We start from the raw sequence: 16,737 nt of genomic DNA on the forward strand, positions 1-16,737 counted from the left end.
GTAGTTATGCCTTTTTATTAAAGTGTTATTTAAATCACAACTTCATTCATGATTGTATCACATTCTTTTCAGGTCAATGAGTCTAATTTTCCTGTGTTCTGTGTTTACAATGCATTTCACTTGTCACTCCTTGGCTCCAGGAAGTTGTGTGTGTGTGTGTGTGTGTGTGTGTGTGTGTGTGTGTGTACGTGTGTTTGTATTCCCTAGATTTTCTTGGAAATAAGCCTAGGGAAAACAGTAGCAGTTCACCTGGGGAATAAAGACAATCAATCTGTCATAGTGTATAAGTATTATAAGCCAATATTTCAGGTAATGCAGGTTCAAAGAATAGGAACAAGGAGAACAATGATGTGATTACATGTGTGTGAATGTGATGTAGCAAGAGCAGACCCTCCAAGTTTCCCTATTTTCCAGGGGCAGTCCTGGATTTACAGAAGCCGTCCTAGTTTCCGATTCGATATCAGAATGTCCTGCTTTTCCTTAGGACGCCCCTATTTTCACCGGGGAAATGTTGGAGGATGTGCAAGTGATCCCTCACTGCTAGCTCCAGATTTGAGCAAGCCTTGGGCAAAATGACCAGTGCTGCCACAGGAGGATAAGGGGCAGGCAAGGCGTATGCTGCTGGACTGGTGCAAATTTAGTCAGAGGATTTTGCTGTTGTTTAGTCATCGGGGCCACGTTCTCCTGCCTGCAGCAAAAAAATAATGTGCCGCTTCTCCTCATTCCATGTAGTACGGATTGGTGATGGGCTGTTTTGCTACACATGATGTAGCAAGCAGGTTGTGAGGCCCAGGAAAGGTTGTGTGCCCATTACAAAAGGGGTGTGTGTGTGTTGAGGAGCTCAGGAGGGAAAGGTACCTCCTGTGGTAGTTAATTCATTCTTTAGCATTTGTTTTTATTTATTCAGACAACTTATGTATATACCACTTACATTTTTATCAATTTTGAATTTTGCAATCTGGAATTTTGAATTTTGAAATCTGTTGCTTTAAATCACGCAAGTTTTATGTGTAATTCTTATAAATATTAGTATGTGTGAGAGAGCTGCTTTACATACACAGAAGGAAATGTAGACACCTCAAGGAATTGACCATTTAATATTTTTAATTAAATACTTAGCACGAATTTAGAGCCTATCATGTCTGGGGGATGATAAGCTTCATAAACTACATAATACGTAGACATCTGCCCTGGTGCTAAGTAGCACCAGTAGCACTTTTAAAATTCAGGCAGTGTGACGGTGCTGTATGGCAAATAAAAAACAGGTCTTGCGCTCCTACTTGCCCGAATCTATGCTCAGGTTTTTCAAGTTCATCAACTTTTGTAATCCACCAAAATGCAAAACTACTGTGAGGAAAGAACTTTACAACTACATAAGTATAAAAGGAAAATAGCTGAAAATGAAAATATTATACATTTCCTCTTTTATGAAGATACTTCCAGTAAAACAAGCAGTAAATTCAACTGCAGCAGCAGATCACAGGAAAGGACACTGATCATTTGTTGCCTGAAATTACTGACTCTTCTGTCTATTCTCTGTAAGTACACTTTTCCAGACAGCCCAGTAACTTTTAATTAAAGGTAAGGTAACTCAAGTGTCCTTGTAGTCTGCTGGGACCCTAGACAGACCAATTGTTCCCCTGCTTTTATAGATTTGGGTGGGGGGATGTGTCTCCATGCTTTGCGTATCCACTGAACTAAGCGTGTCTATAATTACTGGTAAATGCAGGCTGAGTTCTGGCAGTGTAGATTTAGCTCTAAACACTCCTTTACTTCCAGTCTCAAGAGCCAATGCAAAAGTGTAGTAAGGAACACTTTTAGTCCTACAGTCCAGTGTTCTGTCTAAACACTGCCAAAAAAGAGGAAATGCTTCCCCCCCCCCAAAAAAAGGACACGTTAGCATGTGCTAATTTATATGTGTAGAGGCAAATTCAGAAACCCATTACTGTCATTTAAACAGAAACACAACACAGCTCACTTCATTGGGGAAGTATGTGACCACATAACTGGCTCAATCCGCTATTCTGGTTCTGTTTATGGAAAACATCAAGCCCCCTGCTCTTCTTTCTTATGATTCCTTGTCATTGTCCCCGGCTTCGGCTGGGGAGGGCGGGATATAAATAAAAATTATTATTATTATTATTATTATTATTATTATTATTATTATTATTATTATTATTAAATTGGACTTGGGCTGGACAGCTCTTCAAATCGATAGCACTTTCAAATAAATGGCTGTCTTCTGTAAAGTTCAGAGCACATATTCTGGTGTTGATCTCTGTTCAGCCTGTGTCTCATCACTAACCCAAAATTGCTTGAAGTTTGTTGAGGGGTACTTGTATCAGGTAACAATACTAATTAATTACTGAATTGTTAAATAATGTGTATTGTATGGCACCCTAGGAGTGTATTTTTTATTTATTTCTTAAGTGCACATTGTTGCAAGTTTCATGAGGTGGGGTGGGCCAGATAGCAACTTGACGGATCCCTGGCGGACTCGAGGATGAATGGGTAGAAAACTGTGGTCTTCGTTGATTTTAATGAGACTTGAATGTGTGGAACTGTGCAGACACATTAGAGTTGATGCCCGCTTCTAAATATATTATCATCAATTGTTGGGTAAAATGTCCCCATGCTAGGATTTTGTCCCAACAGGAATAATGGAATTTCACAGTAATTGCCACTTTAATCTAACAACATATTTTAAACGTTGTGAGGGTGTTTTGGAGGGGGGGGGGATAGGTTGTTTGCCTGAGTCTCTTCTAACTCCCAGATCCAGCAAGGATTTCAATTATTGAAGGCTTCCTCAACTTCGGCCCTCCATATGTTTAGAGACTACAATTACCATCATCCCTGACTACTGGTCCTGCTAGCTACGGATCATGGTAGTTGTAGGCCAAAAACATCTGGAGGGCTGAGGTTGTGGAAGCCTGAATTATTGGGAAAACCAGACCAGCTTCTTGGTAACAGCATAAGCTTGGGTCCTTAAGGGAACAAAAGGTAGTGGCTCCGTGCCAAAGGGCTCCCTCAACTGGTTGGTAGCTAGAAGGACAAAAATCAGAGTGAGTTGTGTATGTGAGCAGAGGGCTGAAGCCTCTGATGGACATAGAATCATAGAATTGTTGAGTTGGAAGGGACACCAAGGGTCATCTAGTTGAACGCAGAATGCAGAAATTTCAACTTAAAACATCCATGATTTCTGCTGGAATCTAAGGCTGTGCCTATGAAAGAAGCAAGACCTTCTTGGGGTGTTCATGGTGTGAGGCCCTCCCATTGTAAGCTCAGGTTGCATAAATGTGAAAATAAACCATACATCAAGATACATTCTAGTTCTTTTCTATCTCTAAGGATTCCCCTCGGCGTCATTTCGCGCATGCGCAAAGTGTCTTCCACGCCTAACTCGTCGGCTGACGGGCGAGGCTTGACGGCTCTGAGCATGCGCTTAGTGACCTCGACCCTCCTCTTACTTCCCCACAGCCCTGAAAGTTTTAAATGTAACGAACGTTGAGGTAAAGCACACACAGTCCTCCTGATAATCTCCCATTTTAGTCACGCTCCCTCACGAAAAAACAACTTTGCCTCAGCCTTCGCGTAATGCGCAGGCGCAGAATTCGCCCCCGCCTCGCCCTCCTGTTATAGCAGAGATGAGGGCGTCCCGAGGGGGCGGGAGTCGCGCGCATAGAACGCCGTGCCTCAAGTACATTAAAAGTTCGAAAATAGATGCGGCGGTTGCCCGCTCGCGCACGCGCACTCACGCGAGCCTGTCGCGGGGTGAGCCCGGAAGAGGAAGTGGAAGAGCGGGGTGAAAGGTCAGTGGCTGCGGGAGACAGCATGGCCGGCATCCCGGGGAAAGGGAAGAAGCGGCAGAAGGAGCAGCACGATGCTGAGAGAACGAGCGAAGGGCTTGGCCCTGAGGGGGGACAAGGCAGCGCCCCCGAGCAGGGCCAGGTCCTGTTCCCGCCGTCTTTCAGCGTCTCGGAAATCAAGAACAAGCAGCGGCGCCATTTCATGTTTCTGCGCTGGAAGCAGCAGCAAAGGAAGGTGCGAGTTGTGAGAGGGAGGGAGGGAGGTTGGGAAGAGTGGCCGCTGGCAGATGATACGTCGCAGCTGTCCGGAACTTGGGGAGCCTGAAATGAGGAGGAAGAGGGATGGTTGGAAGCTGTTGGGGCGTTTAAAGGCGCACACTTGGGGGGGGGGGCCGGTGAAGTATTAACAAAATACGGAGACGGGCAGGGATATGCTTCGTCGTGAGAGAGATCGGGAAATATTGTACGTTTTTTCGTTTGATTTCGGCTGGTCTGACCCGATTTTAAGTGCCCACTCAGAGGCAAAAACTCAAATCGATGGGCTGGGCAAGTCAGTTCTCTCAGATTGAGCCACAAGGTGACTGGGGGGAAGAAAATGGGATAACACTACTGTGCACATCTTGGAAGAGAGGTAGGGAAGAAATGTGGCAAGTTCTTCTGCCTTTAAAACTTATTGTTGAGAGCAGTGTATTGAGTTTTTATCTCATCTATGTGATCAGTACCTGAATTTCTGTATATACTAGCTTTGCTATCGTTCGTGAGAAGGATGTGCGTGTTCGTTCATTCTTAGTGGCCAAGTTTATCAAAACGTTTTGTTTTCTTTCTTTCCTCCCTGTATGGTCCAGGAGAAATTAGCCATTAAGAAAAAGAGAAAAAAGGAGCGAGAAGCACTTGGAGACAAGGTAAAGGGGAAGAAGTAGGAATTTAATGTGTCCTAATATGTAAAGGGCCATTCGTGGATGACTCTGGGGTTGCGGCGCTCATCTCGCTTTATTGGCCGAGGGAGCCGGCGTACAGCTTCCGGGTCATGTGGCCAGCATGACTAAGCTGCTTCTGGCGAACCAGAGCAGAGCACAGAAACACCGTTTACCTTCCTGCCAGAACGGTACCTATTTATCTACTTGCACTTTTGGCGTGCTTTCAAACTGCTAAGTGGGCAGGAGCTGGGACCGAGCAATGGGAGCTCACCCAATCACAGGGATTCAAACCGCTGACCTTCTGATCTGCAAGCCCTAGGCTCTGTGGTTTAGACCACAGCGCCACCTGCGTCCTGTCTTAATATGTACTTTTTATTAATAAAAGTAAATGTTCATTGACTTGAAACTGACTTTGTAGAGTTTATTTTCTCTTGTACAGTGAATTCCTGATATGTGTACATTTGTTGTAGCAAGTGGTCTTAGAAAACATTCTCGCCATTGGGTGCAATAGGTTATGTGACTGTGGGGACTCAATAAAATACTAGACCTGGAGGGGCCTTCATAGCCTATTTAGTCCAACCTCCTACTCAGTGCAGGAAATTAGAACTAGAGCATCCCCAACAGATGGCTGCCCAGTCTCAGCTTAAAAGTGGAGAGCCCAGTACTGCTCTAGATAACTGATTTCAGCATCAAACTGCCCTCTACTCTATTACCCAAACTTTACGCCCCATAACAAACACACAAACACAATGTTTTCACATGGAATCACACCATCCGTAACAGAGAGGTGATAATACTATTCTGCCTTACATGGATATTATTGCAAATAAGAACATCTTCCAGGCTTGAGGGAACCTCCAATGAAGAGTTGCTAATTGGGAGCTCCTTGGTATGTTTATGAATGGTGAAGGGTTAGCAGCCGTTCCATTATTTGCAATATGTGACTGTAAGCACCCACAATTTGACCACAAAGCCCTGGCATAGTGTTGCTCCTGGGTGTTGTAGGGAATTGAAAATGGTTGACAGCAGTTGTCTCCTGCTAGATAAAAACTGAATGGGAAAATGTGGGTGTGGGTCGAAGACCCAAAGCATGAGAGCCTTCAACCCTGGTAGACCCTTGGCAACTGAAAGTGAAAGGCACTGACTGGGTTTGAATGCTGATCTGCAACTTCAGGACTTTGAAAAGATGCAATGTGATAACCAAATACAAAGTGGTGTTGCCATTTTGGTAGCCTTTTCATGTATTACAGAAGTATTAGCGAATTTTATTCTGTTGTAAGAAAAACAGTTTTGGAGTACAACCGCTGCTTGCTTGCATGCAAATGTAATACATTTTAGTAACTGCAGAATTTTGATAATTTCTATAGTTATAATTCTGTTTCGAACCTTTAAAGATTCAGAAATTATTAAAATTGATTACACTTGATGGGAGCACATTGTTTTGAGTAGCTAATAGAAATTTAGCTACTTTGCGGTACAGTTTTAGAAGACAGTTACTTTTTGGTGTAAGTACATTTTGGCTAGAGGCGGTCCTAGTAACTTTCTTTCTACCACCAGACTTAATCAACACACTTAACACAGTCTGTGGAATGCTCTTCCCATGGAGCTTCATTATACACCTTTAGGCGCCACGCAGGAAGTTCCTTTTTAACCAGGCCTTTGGTTGATTTTATTGACATCCTATGTCCTTTTAAAATTTGGGGGTTGGGGGAGTTATTGGGTTGTTTTTATTTTGATTATGTATTTTTTGGAATTATATTTTGATTTTGTTCTGTGAACTGCCCTGAGACCTCCAGGTATAGGGCAGTATATAAATTCAATAAATAATAATATTTTTATTTTTAAAAACTACTGGAGCAGTTGTTGGAAAAAGAGATGACATGAATATTTATTATTTTATATAATTTTTATTTCTTACAGGCACCACCAAAGCCGGTACCAAAGACAATTGAAAACCAGCGTGTATATGATGAAACCACAGTTGATCCAAACGATGAAGAGGTAGCACTATTTGAGAAAACTATAGTTTCCCTTAAAATGTTCCAGTGTCAAATAACATTTCCCTTTTGTATATTCTGAATAGTTTTTGCATGATTACATTTAATAAATAACCAAAGTAGACTGATGTGGATAAAAGTATTTAATTCCTTTTTTTCTGTTTTCTAATAGGTCATTAATAGCCTTAGGTTACTGATCAAATGTTAAATTTTCAAGCTGGTAGAGCCTATTTCTCAATAAAATATTAAACACTGGGTTTTTATTTTGCAAAATAAAGCAAGTTTCCCTAAGATTTTTTCAGAAGGTCCCAGGTTCAATCCCTGAAATCTAAAGTGATCAGATAGCAGAAGGTGTGAAAGATTGGAGAGCTGCTGCAAGTTAGATAAGATAATACTGGTTTAGATGGGCACACACAGTCTGACCTGGCTTAAGGCAGCCTTTTATGGTCCTGTCTTGAAAAATATACCTGAAGTATCTGCCTGATGGTAGATAAAAAGAAGTGCCTCTGATCCTTATGTTACAGTCTTATTTTAAAGGGCCTCATATGTGTTGCTTAATATTTAAAGATTGTTATCCAAACGTCTACAAGTATATGTATGGTTCTGGTATGAAGTGATTACTGGCTGTTAACTCTCCCAAATTGAAGGTTTTGATTTTTAGCATCATCATCAACAACAAAAATACTCTTGTATGATTTCATGCAATATTTATCATTTTATATTTCCAGGTTACTTTGGATGAAGCTACAGATGAATTTGCACCCTATTTCAACAGGCAGACGGTTCCAAAGATTCTTATCACGACATCTGACAGGCCCCGTGGGGTAAAAAGAAAATACTTTTAAATAAAAATTTTAAAAAGATGGTAAAAGCTTGTTACACCTAGCTTATACATAAGGTCAGGAGGCATAATATTGCGGGATTGTTTATTTGGTCTAGATTTCTTATCCATTTATAAATTATAATGTGTATGATCAACTGCCAGTTTCTTCTTTTTAAAAAAGAATGACACACAATACTCTACAGCATCCGATCACCATTTTCTTGAATTTATTCACTCTAGCCACATTCAGCTCAAATTTTTGGTCAGACACGCACAGAAAATAGAGTGGCATTCTTCTGGCACATCAGAATTCCCCAGTTGGCTCCAGGAGCCTTCCTTCATATTTTGTAGAGAGTGCATGCTGGAACTTAATGTGGTTACAGTGCATAAATTTAAGAACTGATTCAGGACAAGCATGATTTTTAATGGTTAATTATACAAATTTTTATATAACCTTAAAAATTGAAGTGCAATGACCCATTCACAAAAATCACATGCTTGAAGAAAAACTCTTAAAATATTTGGTGGCTATAATGGAAGAATAACTTGATACATATATATATATATATTTAGGCAAGATATCAGAATTAATTGGTTATCTGCTATATTATCGCCAGAATTATCTCACCTAACCAAGTCTTTTGTATATTTTTTATTTTTTTTTATTTTTTTTTGCAGAGAACTGTGAGATTCTGTGAACAGTTATCAACTTGTATTCCTAATTCACATGTTTACTATCGAAGAGGACTGGCTCTAAAAAGAATTATTCCACAGTGTATCTCGAGGGACTTCACAGATCTGATTGTTATTAATGAAGATCGTAAAGTACCAAGTATCCTTCACATATGAGACTGTCTTTTATACAGTAGTTATTAAAGTTACTGTTGACAATTGCTGTCCTTGGCTCTTGGGGGGGAGGGCAAGATAGACAATAAATATTGATAGCACAATTAGATTATAAGCAAAAACAGCATTTTAGTGGTACTGTTTTAGTGTATGATATGTAATGTGTATGAAACTGCAGTTTTGCATAAAGTATAGAACGGTAAGTGCAATAATTATTACTCTTGCGCTGGATAGTCTGTCGCTATTTAAAGTTTCTACAGAAGCTGCCTTTGCACCGAGTGCTTTTATGTGAAAATTGTTTAATTGTGTTTGTCTTAACTCTGTTGGAATAGATGGGCTTGTGTTAAGTCACTTGCCTGAAGGTCCAACTGCTCATTTTAGGATGAGTAGTGTTCGTCTGCGTAAAGAAATAAAGGTGAGTTTATTTTCACAAGCAGAGTCTTCCAACTTGTGTGACTGTGTGCTCAGTGTAATACTCTATTTGTTCTAGCGAAAAGGAAAAGCTCCCTCAGAACATCAGCCTGAAATAATCCTGAACAACTTTACAACACGATTGGGCCATTCCATTGGGCGGATGTTTGCTTCTTTATTCCCTCACGATCCCCAGTTCGTTGGTAGACAAGTAGCTACATTTCACAATCAGCGTGACTATATATTTTTCAGATTCCATAGGTGAGTGGAAACTTCTGTTGCAAGGTATGAGAACTCACTGTGCTTGACATTTTTGCTAATGTTTCCTATTATCTTTTAAAGGTACATCTTCAAAAATGAGAAAAGGGTGGCAATTCAAGAACTGGGCCCACGTTTTACCGTGAAATTAAGATCTCTTCAAAAGGGAACGTTTGATTCTAAATTTGGCGAATATGAATGGATTCACAAGGTATTATATTTGAACAATCTCTTAGCAATGAAGGATTCTGTTTATGTAAGAAATGTCAAGAGGCTAGACCAGTGTTTTTCAACCTTTTTGGGGCAAAGGCACACTTGTTCCATGAAAAAAATCACGAGGCACACCACCACTGTGTGCGGAGAGGGAGATGTCAGAGCCCCGCTGCTCTCTATGGGGAATCGGATGAGAGCGGACCGCCTGTCCGCTCTCATCCAATCCCATCCGATCTGATCCCCACCCAGGATGGATGGAAAATAGGGTGGACACAGTCCTGCGCCCGCCTAGTGGGTGAAAATTTGACTTTTTAAAAAAATCTTTCGAATTTTTCAATTTTTCCCACAGCACACCAGGCAACATCTCGCGGCACACTAGTGTGCCGCGGAACAGTGGTTGAAAAACACTGGGCTAGACAACATTTACAGGGTGCAAATAGCAGTGCACTTAATTGGGTATGCAACATCTTTCTTCTACAAAATATTTAAAAATACTTGAAATTGCCATTACCATATTGGTTTTCCTGAATATGGAGTGACAGAGTTTTATATAAAAAAATTCCTTCCTGTAGCACCTTAAAGACCAACTAAGTTAGTTCTTGGTATAAGCTTTCGTGTGCATGCACACTTCTTCAGATACACAGAGTTTTATATATTTAGCTTGGACAGCAGCCAGAATGCAAAGAGCCAAACGTTTAGTTCATGTGTACTCTTTGTTCCATGGCAAAACCATATTTTTGGGTAGTTTCAAGGTGGTTGTTTTTTTAAGGCATTGGATCAGCTGTTGAGAGAATTCCATCTTCCTTTGTGCAGTTCCTAAAGTCAAGCATCTACAGACTTGGGCTGGCTTTCATAACCAAGCCAGAAGTTTGCTTGTGAGGGCCTTATCGCTATCATTCACTATACTTGCCAGCACCTTGTCCATTTGAGGCAATCCTATTTTCAATTATGCTTGTTCCTAGGTACATCTATTTTAATGTAGTAATGGGCTTGTCTATAACAAAGCAACCAGGGCAATTTGCCAAGCAAAAACAATTTACCTGGGAGTAAGGTCCATTGAACACGGCAAGCATGCACAGGTTCAGGCTGTTGGTCCCTAGTCCTGTGCCTTTTCTGTTACTGTGGTTGGGGACAACCCCAGCTTTCTTTCTGCAGTTCCATGTTTAGAGCTGAAGGGGCAAGCAGGCAGTTCCTGCAGTTGCACTTCCTATTAGGTGGTCACAGAAGCCCAGTACAATTGTAGGGATTGTCCCTGCCACTTTCCAGCGCCAAACCGGGAGCAGGGACTCATTTGGGCATGTGCCAAAACAAGTCCTTTTTTTGCCTACCGGTGTCAAAGTAAGATTTAGCTGCCAGCCCAAGTGGCATCTTCTTGCCATCTGCCTCAGGCAGTGAAAGTCTTGAGCTAGCCCAGACAGGAAGCACAAGCCAAATTATTTGATGACATAAAGTGAGGCTGACTTAACCTTTGAAGTGCTTATGTGGCTACCTAATCCCCTACCTAAACCCCTTGTGAAACTATGCCTGGTATTCAGCATTCCTAACATAAAACAAAAAACAAACCCTATTAAAATAGTTTAATATTTAATAATCTGTCTCTTACTCATGCCTGCTTTATCTTTTAGCGCCGTGAAATGGACACAAGTCGAAGAAAATTCCACCTATAACAGACTGAAAATGCAAAACTGCTGTTTCATTTTCTGCTGAGTTTTCAGGAACACAGGGGTTGCTAAGGAGTTGCCTCAAGTCTATTCTTGGTCTACACGGAAAACCCCCCAAATGACTATTTTCACCAGACTTTACGAACTACCCATCTTCTTCAGTGCCTTGAGTACATTCCCTCACATCACTGCTACTTTGAAGTGGAAGATTTCATGTTACAATAGCAAGAAAATGAATAATCTGCCGTTCACTTGTATTTAAGAGATGAACTCTTAATCCTGTTCTTTGCAGAGGGCGTTTTGTTTCTAAAGTAGGCTGTTTTAGGAGTAGAATCCTGATACTCGGAGAACAGCACACATGCTCATTCAGTCGTTTATCAAGATCAGCTATCAAAAGTAAAGATTGTCAAATACCCTTTTTAATAATTTGCAAGGGTTGTCTTGTATCTTGTATGGTCACATATTCAGTGCTGATTAAGGTATGGAAATACAAGTCAAGTATTGCATAAATCTGTAAGACTTAAAGGGGGGGAATCCATGTCTCTATTTAACTCTGAAAATACAAGAGACAGGAGACAGCGACTAGCACTGCATTCTGGCTTCATGGAAGGCAGTGTACCCCAAATTTCTCCCTCCTTCACACAGAAAAACTTCAGTAAGGGCTAAAGGCATATAAAACAGGTTTCATTAAATACCACTCTTCATATATTGATTTAAATAAAAATACAATAAAAAAACCTTGCTAATGTTAAATCTGAGTATTACCTTGCAATTATTATTGTTTATACTCAAAACAGCTCATTTAAGTCCTGGTTTAATGGTTGTTAAATGTATGGCCTACCACCTATGCATAGCCACAAGGAGAGAGGAATTTGTTATTTTCAACTAGCTGTGGCTTGTTATGTCTTAACTGCCAGAAACTGGTGAGTTTAAACTGTTTGGTCAACATAAACTTTAAAACGGAGGTAATAACCCTAAGCAGCTTCCATCTTAGAATAATGCCAAACTGGTAGCTGCCCTTAGTTGTAGAATCCTTTAACCCCAAGGTACTCGATGCAGTCCCCTCTAAATATTGAGTACAACTCACATTAACCTGACAAATTAACTGTACCAGCAGGGGCTGTGATGGGAAGTTGGGAGCCCAACATCTGCGGGGCAACAGGTTGACTACCCCTGCTCTAGCCATTATAATAAGAACAAGAAGTGGCAGGCTGCTGCTGCAAGCAGTTTGATGGTGTCTTGCTTGTGCCATTTTAGAAAGCTATGTTTTGACAGTGCCCTGCGTTTTATGTGTAAAGCATTATACCAGCAAAGTTATTAAATCAACTCTTTATTGCTTGAATATAAAATTGATTCCATCATGATAACAGAAGTTATTGCAACTAGCATACAAGTTTAGAGAGGTAGATTGTAAGAAGTTTGACAACAGTAGCAGTATTACTAGTTCTAAGTTGGCACATTTAACATGAAGTTTCTGTACAGGTTCCAGGTCACTCTTTCACTTCCATATTCACCAGGCCCACAACAGATTAGATCTGAAAAACACAGAAGAAAAACTCATTGCAGGAAAACTATTTGCTGATATGTGTGAATTCTGAAAACTACTAACTCCTTCAACTGAGCTCTTCTGTCTGCAATTCCAAATACATAGAGCTAAACAAAATTGCTAAGATGCAAAACAAACAAACAAAAAAGCAGCTTTCCTCCCATATGGCCACTAAATGTTTTTTAAGTTACAAAGGAAGTTTGCTAGTCAGGCTTATTTTACTTAGGAGTTGCAAGGAGATGGGTGCTCTAGGAAGGCTGAAGGCTAGCTAGCCCTCATCTGTGTATCTGTGGCTGAGAGAACATACAGCAGGTTTTCCCCCAAAGATCATATGGCACATTGGATTATCTGCTCATTCATATATCCTACATAGATCAGCTTCACCAACCTGGTGCCTTCCAGCTGTTTTGGCCTACATTTCCCATCACGTTGGCTGAGGTCAACAGGCGCTGGACTGCAGCAGAAGGTTAGGAAAGGATGACTGCCCCAGCCCACAGGCAGCCAAGAGATTTAACATTAGTTCTATCAAAAGTCAGTAAGAAGTTTTTAATGTGAAACGGTAAACAGCCCTGTATCTCCACAAAATTTAATTATTTTAAAATTACAGTATGTTAGTAGATATGCACAATCAGTTCTCATTTATGATTCACAACAAGTTCTTAGCCTAGAAGCTGGTGAAATTTAAGCTGCACTACTATACACTTGCCTAGGAGAAAGTCCTATAGAACACAGTGGGACTTACTTTCTAGAAAGCATAACTAGCATTCAACTCAAGTGGTAAGTGTTAGTTTAGCTCTAAGTAGCATAAGGAATGGAACTTCCAGCATCCCTTACCCTTGGGACATGCTAGCTGGAGATGATGGGAGCTGAAGTCCAACAGCATCTAGAGGGCTACAGACTCCCCATCCCTTTTATAAAGACACCAAAGCCATATAATTCACTTAAAAACTTACCACTAAGAGTCCACGTAGGTCACACAAGTTAGAGAAATGAACACACTTTCTGCGGCCTAAATGGATTTGTACTTGAAGAAACTCCTGTTAGTAGGGGGTCATGGTGTGCATTCTGCAGGCAAAACTGCTTCAAGTCAGCTGCAGCTTGTGAAACCTAGAACAAATCCACACAATTCAGTAATATACTTAATAGAATGTTAATATGCTAATCAGAAATCAAAATGGATTCCACACACACACACCACGGGTACCAGATGGACTGGTGCTCTATCTGGACCAAGCCTAATTGTTTTCCTTCACTGGCAGATCTCCCAAGAAGCTGCACAGCTTCTTAATTTTTGATCCTAGACCTCATGGACTAATGTTCTGACAGCTGCGTGTATTATTTGAGTCATCAAGTACACAGTATTTCTTCACCCACTCTACATGCTTTAGAGCAAAAGCTAACAAAGAACATCAAATCAGAGCCCCCACCATGCAATCTTGGGAGTAAGCATAATTTGGTATACAAATACTGTACATTTAGGGACGCGGGTGGCACTATGGGTTAAACCACACTGCCTAGGACTTGCCGATCAGAAGGTTGGCGGTTCAGATCCCCACGGCGGGGTGAGCGCCCGTTGCTCGGTCCCTGCTCCTGCCAACCTAGCAGTTCAAAAGCACATCAAAATGCAAATAGATAAATAGGTACCGCTCCGGCGGGAAGGTAAACAGTGTTTCCATGCGCTGCTCTGGCTCACCAGAAGCGGCTTAGTCATGCTGGCCACATGACCCGGAAGCTGTACGCCGGCTCCCTCGGCCAGTAAAGCGAGATGAGCACCGCAACTCAAGTTGGTCATGACTGGACCTAATGGTCAGGGGTCCCTTTACCTTACTGTACATTTGTTAAAGCAAAATTAATAAAGTGAGCACCTGTATTTGTGTACACACTCAGTTGACTATACTACTTTTTAAAACCAGGAAGGATGCGGTGATCTGCATCAGCCCTCCATGAGGCCACACATCAGTCCTACTTAGCACCACTGCCTTTAAGACCAGCCATCTGAACTCTTATTAATGGGAGATGTTACAGAATGAATCTGGCACTAAACCTCTAACTTGGGGGGGGGGGAGAGATCTGTGGCTCCCCACATGCTGCCCTCCACCTCTCATCAGTCCCAGCCAGTACAACCAATTGGCAACCGTGGTGGGAGCTGAAAGTCCAACAAGATCTGGAAGGCCACAGGTTGCCCCTGCTCCACTGCAGAACTGTAAGGTATTCTCACAAGAACAAGACAACTAGAAGCTGTCTAGATATGGATATCCTGGGGGCTGAGTCTCTTGCTCTGAAAGAGCCACGTTTCCCGAAGGAGACATGGTGGCACCAGAGGAGTAATATTTGTGAGTTCCTTGCTTGCACAACAAATTGCCCTTGCTGGAACTGAAGGCGAAAACGCAACAAGTGTATTAACAGTTAACTTATCAGTCAGCGAACGAACCGACGCTGAACATAAAGTTGCCAGGTCCTCACTTCAAGAAGCAAGCACTCACCAAAGTTCTTACTCGTGGGTTCTGTATGCAATGTTAACTCCGTTTCCCGACGCGAAGTGCTTTGAGCGCTTGAGGGGGGAAAGCGACCAAACGTCGCCATTCTTAAGTCGGCCAGGATTGCTCGGAACGCCCGAGGCCAAAGGCTCAAAAGTGCTTGTTTTTAAAGCCGGGGATTCCCCCGCCCCGCCGCGATCTTTCTTCCTCCGCCTGCCCGGGGCCTCGCACACTTCCCCATTTTGCGGCTTGGGCGGACTCAGGCTCAGCTCACCAGATAGCTCGTTGCGCCTCCCCTTCCTTCCTTCCCTCCCTCCGAGGAACAAAAAGGCTTCCAAGGGAGAGAAAGCCGAGATGACAAAGCACCCGCTTCATGATTTCAGAAGCGCTCCCAAGTCAACCCCTCCTCCTCCAACTTTCTAAGAGAAAGACAACAGATCCCAGGGAAAAAGGGGGGAATAACGAGATCCAAGTATGGGTGGGGACTGGGCGGCGGAGACCAGCCGCTTTTCCGGGAGCAAGCGCCTAACGGGCCAAGCTAGAGAGCAATCAAGCCAGTTTTAACCTGGGAAGGTCGGGTTGGGGTGTCTCCTGCGCCCCGCTTTTGGTGAGTGCGCTGGATTTTACGCACAGGGTTTTTACGCGCGCTCTGCCATTGCTAAGGCGCTGCGCACCAACCTTTCCTATGCCTAGCGAAGGGAAGTGCAAACGAAATACATGAAGCAGTTGTGTGAGCGGGAGTAATAGCTCCCGGGGCTCAGATTAACGCCCCGGGGAGCAGCCATGAGTAGGCGCTCCCCCGAGGCGCAATAATGGCGGCAGTGGTAATGGCACCCTCTCCACCCGCGGCTTCCCCCCGGCTCTCACCTTCACGCGGCTCACGCTGGCCTCGAGGCGCAGCTGCTGCACGACCTTCTTCATGGCCGCCACGTTGGAGGAGCCGGACATGGTCCCCTCGCTCGAGGATCCCGCTCGTTTTATGGGGCAAGCCGAGCCGAAGAGGCGCCTTCGCAACTTTCCCAACTAAGTTTCCGGCGCTCGGCAAACTCTCCCGCCCGCAGACTCGCGGCGGCTTGCAGACTCGCGCGCAGCGCTCGCTGCCGGGCTCCTTTTTGGAAGAATGAAAAAGACTGCCTCCCGGATCTCACCCCACCCCACCGCCCCAAGGGGCGGAAGAGGGAGCTGCCCAGAGGGAAATGAAGGGAAGGGTTTTAAAAGGGAAGAAACGAGATTTTAAGGTTCTTCCCAACCTCGTGTGGTGGCGGGGTGAGGTTTACAAACACTTAAGAAGCGCGGTGCTTTGCAAAGGGTTTTGGCTACACGACCCTGAGGAATCCCTTCCAACTCTACTGTTCTACGTAGGTGACACCCACACTTTGCATAGTAAACGTTAGGAAGACTGACAGTAAGAAATGCTCCACTCCCATGAGAGAGTCCTTCCTTGGAGTTTTTTAAGCAAAGATTGGATGGCCGTTTGTCACTCTTACCTGGGAATAGTTCTGAGTACAGGTGGGATAGCCGTGTCGCAGTTTTAGCCGTGGAAGGTTCGTAATCAGCCTCCTCCCACTTGCAATATGTAGTGGGAATAAATAAGGATGGGTAGGTTATCTACATCTGCAGGGTAATTTTTTAAGGATTAGGGGTAATGCTTGGATTTGCTTCTGGGCACTTGATTAGTTACATGCAGTTCCTATTATTATTATTATTATTATTATTATTATTATTATTATTATTATTATCATCATCATCCATGTATTAATACCCTGCCTTTCTCCCTGACAG

At 42.8% G+C, this 16,737-nt stretch overlaps 2 protein-coding genes across 2 annotated transcripts; one reads left to right on the forward strand and one right to left on the reverse strand.

Moving 5' to 3' along the window:
* Positions 1-3,759: 3,759 nt before the first annotated feature.
* Positions 3,760-11,685, forward strand: RPF1 (ribosome production factor 1 homolog). The gene is made up of 9 exons (XM_081195770.1): positions 3,760-4,041; positions 4,652-4,708; positions 6,644-6,724; positions 7,449-7,544; positions 8,222-8,375; positions 8,722-8,804; positions 8,880-9,061; positions 9,143-9,269; positions 10,897-11,685. The coding sequence occupies exons 1-9, from the start codon at positions 3,832-3,834 to the stop codon at positions 10,936-10,938; spliced, it is 1,032 nt and encodes a 343-aa protein (XP_081051896.1). The 5' UTR covers positions 3,760-3,831; the 3' UTR covers positions 10,939-11,685.
* A 561-nt stretch (positions 11,686-12,246) lies between these two features.
* Positions 12,247-16,511, reverse strand: GNG5 (G protein subunit gamma 5). Its single transcript, XM_081195778.1, has 2 exons — positions 15,823-16,511; positions 12,247-13,585 (listed from the first exon to the last, which is right to left on the reverse strand). The coding sequence occupies exons 1-2, from the start codon at positions 15,901-15,903 to the stop codon at positions 13,460-13,462; spliced, it is 207 nt and encodes a 68-aa protein (XP_081051904.1). The 5' UTR covers positions 15,904-16,511; the 3' UTR covers positions 12,247-13,459.
* Positions 16,512-16,737: the final 226 nt, after the last annotated feature.

Source organism: Podarcis bocagei, assembly GCF_964188305.1.
Source record: "Podarcis bocagei genome assembly, chromosome: 5".
Classification (NCBI taxonomy): domain Eukaryota; kingdom Metazoa; phylum Chordata; class Lepidosauria; order Squamata; family Lacertidae; genus Podarcis; species Podarcis bocagei.